Source organism: Passer domesticus, chromosome 7 (genome assembly GCF_036417665.1).
Source record: "Passer domesticus isolate bPasDom1 chromosome 7, bPasDom1.hap1, whole genome shotgun sequence".
NCBI lineage: Eukaryota > Metazoa > Chordata > Aves > Passeriformes > Passeridae > Passer > Passer domesticus.
In genome coordinates, this window is record NC_087480.1 from 47,968,396 (window position 1) to 47,975,445 (window position 7,050).

At 45.0% G+C, this 7,050-nt stretch overlaps 1 protein-coding gene across 1 annotated transcript in view; it reads right to left on the reverse strand.

Moving 5' to 3' along the window:
* HS2ST1 (heparan sulfate 2-O-sulfotransferase 1) overlaps positions 1-6,488 on the reverse strand; it is a 71,785-nt gene extending 65,297 nt beyond the window's left edge. The window contains exon 1 of the mRNA XM_064428370.1: positions 6,156-6,488. Within this exon, the coding sequence (XP_064284440.1) occupies positions 6,156-6,279 (124 nt within the window). The 5' untranslated portion in view covers positions 6,280-6,488. The remainder of the gene's footprint in view (positions 1-6,155) is intronic.
* Between the last annotated feature and the right edge of the window lie 562 nt (positions 6,489-7,050).

Sequence of the window (7,050 nt, forward strand, 5' to 3'; positions counted from 1 at the left end):
CTCTTTTATAATACCCCTCTTAATTGGATCCAGCTGTGGCCTATTAAGGGCAGGCTTGTTCTTAATGCTTGATAATTAGCAGAGCTGTAACTCTTTAGGGGTGAAATTACTTTCACCACTATCTCTAGTCTCCTACCTTCTATCTATCCACAACTTCACACGTATATAAAACCACAGAATGGCTTGGGTTGGAAGGGACTTCAAAGATCATTCAGTTCCAACATCCCTCCATGGGCAGAGGCACCTTTCACTAGAGCACGTTGCTTAGGGAGGTGTCCATCCTGTCCTTAAACACTCCAAGGGATGGGGCATCCTTAACTTCCCCTGGCAACCACAATAAACTGGAAAGCAATGGTTTCATCTGTTGTATTAAACCCAAGGTCTACAAGTTTACAAGGTCTCCTTTACAAGCAGTATATATATACACACTAGCCTCCAGTGAGAGCTAAGAAAAAGACATAGGAACTTCCAATCACTGGATTTCAAAGGTATATTGCAGACATGAAAATTTTACTTACTTTTGCCATGATCAGAAGTAGAAAATAGACAAGAAAAACAAAGTGAGCACTGGCATGCCATTATGCCATAATGCTGTTGTTTTAGTTGCTTTAGCACAGAGTAAATAAAGGCATTAAATGTAGGGTTTTTTCTAATTTCCAGTAGTGTTACCACTTTTCCTTTTAGAATGCAAGCACAGTAGACAAACCTGACAGGTATGTCATTATTAAAATAATCCAATCTATCTCCCCAAGTAAAAAAACAATGATATGAAAGAACAGCATGCAGAACTCCTTTGAACACTTTCTCCTGAAGTTGCCAGCCTTGAACTCAGAGCTATCCTTACCAATTTTTAATATTGCATTAATTCACAATGAAGAAGAACACAGTACCCACATTCCTTTGACAGTCCCACAAGCCTTTTCTGTCCTAAAGAGGTGACTGCAAACATGTCTCTTTGCCAGGATTTCCATGGAGAATGGTATTGTAGGTCTATGTGCTCTTCAGCTTAAATTTGTGCCTCACTAAGTAACAAAGATATGTACTGGCCCAAATTTGGCCTTTTTCAATGGAGAACCCAGCAAGACTGAGTGCCTTACCTGGTGATTACTTCATCCACTGCCCATGGCTGGAGGTACTTTATCTTTTTTCTCAAGTCCACTTAATCTCTCACAACTGCCCTCAAAATATCTCTAACAAAAATATCCCCCTGCCAGATCACCAGATTTCCAAGTTATTTCACTAAAAGCACAATGCCTGCAAAGTAGATTCAACAGTATTATAGTTTCTCACACGCAGCCTTTCAGAAGGGGAAAGATATTTTAGAAAGTTGTGCCTCTTATTTCCACTGTTAGAACCAGCTGCTGGGGTACCAGCAAAAGGGGGTGAGATCAAGTCACAGATCCCATCAGCAAGTCTGAGCTGCCTTGATGTGTGGTTGGGAATGTGCACAGTTCTGCACTAGTCAAAGTTCACACATTACCAATTTCACAGAAAATAGAACATAGAATGCCAACAGCTGCAACATTTATTCCCCAAAAAGCTATAAAAAAATATAAAACCCACAAACAACAACATAAATAAAAAGCAGAACAAAATTTATACAATTGCTCAGTAACACAGTTTTCAGTGGGAAGTGCAATTGTAGTATGAAAGTAGTTTAAAATTTATTCTGAAACCATCTGGGACAACCGGAGGCATGGTAAAAGGGAACAGTAAGAGGGAACCAAGTGAAAAAGTGTGATAAAACCAGCAAGACAAAGTGGAAGAAAGTTCCACTGGATGGGGATAGACTAAGGGAGCAGCATTACAATTGTTTCAGAAAACCCAGTATACAATAAAACATCTTCTGAAGGAATGCCTTGGGCTATTCAGCAGCAAATAATGACTACTGCGTAACAGGGCCATATTTTAAAAAAAAAATTTAGAAAATTATTTGCATAGCTGTGTGTAGCCAGACCTGCCAACAATCACAAACTCCTCTTTATAATGTTCTGTGTCCCTCTTTATAAATGCTCAATTACAAAGCTAACAATATGCTAAGGGACCATGCGTGCTATACTAGAACTGACAACTTAATACATTTTCTGAGGGATTTTCTAACAACATGCAACAGGCAGGCCTACCAACAGGAGATTTTTTATTTCTAAATAAAGGAAACATGAAATGCCTATCATTTCATCATCCCAAAGTCTTTTATGTCCATAAAGCATAAGACTTAATCATTGGGAAGTTAAATCCTTTAGCTTCAAGGGAACAGTGGTTTATTAGGCACACAGTACTTAGAAAGATACCACCCCAGTAAGGGTCACATATGCTAGGGAACTACCTTAATTTTTTTTGTTAATCTGGCAATAAATCATCAATTAAATTTTCTTTCCTGGGCTAATGAAAAGAGCCTTAGCCTTTCAAATTATTTAAGTATTTTTACACCAAAAAAAAAAAAAAGGAAAATGTAAAATATTAAGGATTTCTTTTAAATGACAGATTTCTATACTCTGAATTCAAAGTGCTGAATTAACAGATATGAGCCATTATTTTGTTTATCACTTAACAGAGGAAACACTCCCACATTACAGCTATGAAGATTTTCAACATGATCTGAAGCAGGTTCAATCCTTGCATTCCCTATTATGGTATATTCTGTTTCTCAGATAAAGCCTTTTTCCAATGCAATATGGAAACATCACTAAAGCAGCATTATTGTTTCATTCCCCCCCCCCCCCACCAAAGAGCAACCCTTCTCCATCTCCTATCCTCAAAGAAGACACTGTCTTCTCCCACTTCCCTGGCCAAACCTGAAGTGCTCCTGGTGCTTGGTGCTGTAAAACACTATTATTTAAACAGAAGAACTAGAACACATAATAACTTCCCTCTTCCTTCTCCCCACAAATAGATTACAAAATATTGGGGAGGGAAGAGAAGATAGGGATGAATCCCTATCTTCCCTAATTATCCAGCTGGATAATTTTTTTGATCCAACTCACCACAAATACTAATGACAATGCAGGAGATGGCATGGTGCACACGGAACATGTAAAATTCTAGGTCAATTTATACCAAAGAGAGAGCTGCACTCTGTAAAAAAAATAAAACAAAAGGGGCAGCCAGACATTATTTCTGTTCTTCTGTTCCAGGAACAACAGTGAAACCTCAACATGCACTGCAGTATTTCATGTGCAATATTCTCTATTAGGGCTGTGCATTCCTAGAGCTAATGGGCAAATACCTACACCAGGCTTAAATAAAAATGTTAAAGTTCTCACTGGCAGTTAAGGACAGCTTAGTATGGAGAGCATGCTCATTTAGCATGTAAACCTGAAAATAATATGAAAGATTAATAGCTGTAGGTAGAAATCTCACATATTTCCAATTGTGCACACTCTGCTTGTGATCTCACCACTACAAACTACTTGTACAGAGCTGCAAAGAAGTTAATATTTTTATTTACCTTTTTTAATTAGGAAGTTATTTTTCATATGAAAAAGCCCACAGGTTTATAAATACCCTTTTAAAGGATCATAGCAATTTTGTCACAAAAAGCAGCAGCAGCATTTGTGATGGTCATTTGCTTATATGTCCTCTACTTCTCAAATAAGTCTGCCAGAGTGACCAAGTTTACTCATGTAAAGTCTTACAGACAAAAAAGAAGTTCCCATTCTTTTTTCATCCAGAAACACACTCCAATTTCACTTTACAGGCAAGATATTCCAAGTTATTAAACTGACATTAAGGCCCCCAGCTGTTCACTACAGAATTTGGAGTTGCTCATATGTGAAGGATTTTGATAAAGCCCTTTCTGTTGAAAGTACAGTTGAACATTTCCAGAACTGCTGGTAAGACTGCACAATTATTCTGCTATCAAATCTGAAGTAATTTTTGGTTTTCCTAGCCAATGCTTAGCTCTTCCTTAACAAGAAATTTCCACGATGACAGTTTATCAGATGATGTATCAATGGAAACACACGGCACAGCTCAGAACCCAGTCCCCAAACACGGTGTAACAAGACTTCTGACATAGAGCACCCACTGAAACACACCTGAAAGACCAAAAGAGCTACTTTGTCCTTACCCTCAAATCATAATGTCAATCCACACACACCCACACCATTCTTTTAGGGGGCAGGGAGGAAAACTTGCATTCAAGTCCATTAGGCCAATTAATTACTTTGTTCTGGAGAAAACCATTTTCCATAATGCAGCTCAGTGGAATTCTAACCAATCGTGATGGTAAAAAAAAAGCCATAATGAAATCTTAATATTTGCTAGTCATAAAATACATACCAAACATGTGATAAGGGAGAAATTCAGACAGCTAGAAGCTTTTTAAAAAAAGAGCTCTCACACTAAAAACTGGAATCTGAGTTCAAAGCTGCTGCAAAAAGTCCTTTTCCCCTTCCTTCCATGGGTTTTGGAGAGCCACTAGTAAGCTGTACACAAAGCAAATCTTTCCATGTTACTTTCAAGAAACTTCACAATAGTTTTCCCTTCTCCTCAAGAAATAAAATCACAGAGGATAGTAATTAGATTCTTGTCCCAAAGCAGTTTGGGTGTTTTAATCCTCTAAATATGTAAGTTAAACATATCCATTCCGTATATATTCGGGAGGGAGAAGTTTTACCCGCAAAATTCTTTATTGTCACACACATTATGTTACTCCTTAAATGCCAGGAGGTAGATTTCCCTGAAGTAACACACACTGTCAGCAACAGAAGCATTGAAGCCATGGCTATGAACCACTTTAAAGCAGGTGTATACAAAGTACCAATGAACCTTCAGCACAATGGCAACACTTGCTTGCTTTACCTTCCAATTTCACTCAGTTTCTTCTTCAAATGTTTGTTTACAGTTATTGAGACCCTGCAAAAAATGCCTCGATTATAACTGGTAAGAACTTTCAGTTGAAAAGTATGCAGAGTAAGGGGCTCCCTCAACTCAAGCAGTCAACCACTGCCATTTCCAGGGTCCTAATCACTAATATGCAGTTCAGAGAGTGGAGTGGAAAAGAAATGCTGTGAAGTAAAATCCCAATGGCATTCATACAGCTCAACATTAAGTTATGTGGACTCTGTTAAAAACTCATTGTTAAACTTCCCGTGTCAGTCAAATCCACTTCTACTGTTAACACCAGAAGGAACCCAATGTGCACTTTTCTCCCTACAAATTTAAATTTACACTATTAACTATTGTTAATAATGTAAATATTTCAGTATAGTCAAATAATAGAAGAAAGCAAAAATCCACAATGTTTGCAAACCAGTTCCTTATCTTGTACACACCAGAAGTCTCAGTGCACTGATTTCACAACTCCTAGGCACCACAAACCACGTCGAGAATGGTGTTTTTTCACATCCAGGAGACCCTTAATTAAGCAATGTAAAATCTTTACAAGTTCTGCAGCCTTATGGATAACAAAGTAGTAAGATGTTACCCGCTAGGCAGATATTACTCTAAAAAGCTCCTTTTAAGGCAGGAAAAGTACAAGAAATTTTACACAAGAGATTTCTAGTTCACTGCTATTCATTGAAGTTACAGCTCAGTGACAGTGTAGGAAATCACTAACTACACTCAGTGAACGGAGAAAACAACATCCCACATTAAATGAGAGGTAAACGAATTACCCATCTGTCATTAAGAGCAGCATCTTTAGCTTTCTTTTCTTTACACCGTGCTTTCCATTACAGTGCCGAGCGTTAATAACACGTCTGAATTAGAGATCGGATGTGAAGAAGATGGTAATTCGCTGCAGCAGCAGCAGCAGCCGCCTCAGCCTGGGCACACGGCTGCTGCTCCGCTCCCCCGCCAGGTGCCGGAGGAGCCCGGGCAGGCCGGCCGCCGTGCCCGGGGCCGTGAGCAGCGCGCCTCCGACAGAGCCCCTGCGGACACACAGACACGCTGCGCTCCCAGCCCTGACCTCCCGCAGCCGCCTGAGCTGGCAGAACAAACAAACGCGCTCCGCGGCCAGGGCAGCGCGGACAGCCCCTCCTGCGGAGCGGCCGGGTCCCGCGGCGCGGGGGCTCGGCAGAGCCCGGCCCCGGGGGCACGGCAGAGCCCGGCCCCGGGGGCACGGCACAGCCCGGCCCCGGGGCTGCCCCGGCCCGGCCGCGCTCCCCCAGCGCGCCGCCGCCCCCCGCCCGGCCGCGCCCGCCGCCGCTCACCCAGCTTGCCGCGGGACTCCTCCAGCTTCTGGATCTGGTTCTCCAGGAACAGCACGGCCACCCCGAAGACCAGCACCGCCAGCAGCTGCAACTTGGGCGGCAGCATAATCCTGAGCAGCCCCATGAGCAGCAGCAGCAGCGCCGCCCGCCCGGGATCACGACATAACGCGGGGCCCGGCCCGCGGGGGCCGGCGGGAGCCGCGGGGACGGCGCGGGCGAGGAGGGACGCAGGGAGCGCGGCCGGGGGCGCGGACAGGGCCCGGCGCCGCCGCTCTCACATCGCCGCGCGCGGCCCGCAGCGCGCCCGCCCCGCCCGCGCGGCCCGGCCCCCGCCGCGCCCCGCCCGCCCTGCGCGCGCTGCTCGGCAACCGAATGCCCGGCCGCGCGCCCGCCCCCGCCCCTGCCGCCGCCGCCGCCGCCGGGCCCCGCGCTGCGCCCCGCCCCGCGCCCCCGCCATTGGGCGGTGCTGCCGCGGCCCCGCCCCTCGCGCGGAACGATTGGCCCGGCGCGGGAATCGCTCCGCCCCCCCCGCCGCGCTGAGCCGCCGGAGCGGGGCCATGTCCCGCCTACATGCGTCCCTTCCTGATTGGAGGCGCTGCCTGAAGTCCCGCCCAGCCTCCTTGGGCACAGGCACCGCTGCCCGTGAGGAACGCGCAATGCTATTGGTCGGGCCGGCTGTCAGTCACCGGGCTGGGGGCCGATGTGCCGGTTGGCAGTTCCCGAGGAAGGGGAAAGGGCTTTATTCGGGGTTGTTTCCGCAATGCCGGACCAGCGTTGGGGAACAGCAGTTCCTCCAGCCCCGCTGCGAAGCACTGCACTGAACAGACTAGAATGTCTTTGCTCTAGAATTCCAGTAGATATTCTGGGTTAGCAGTTTCTGCTTGCAGTGCCGGGG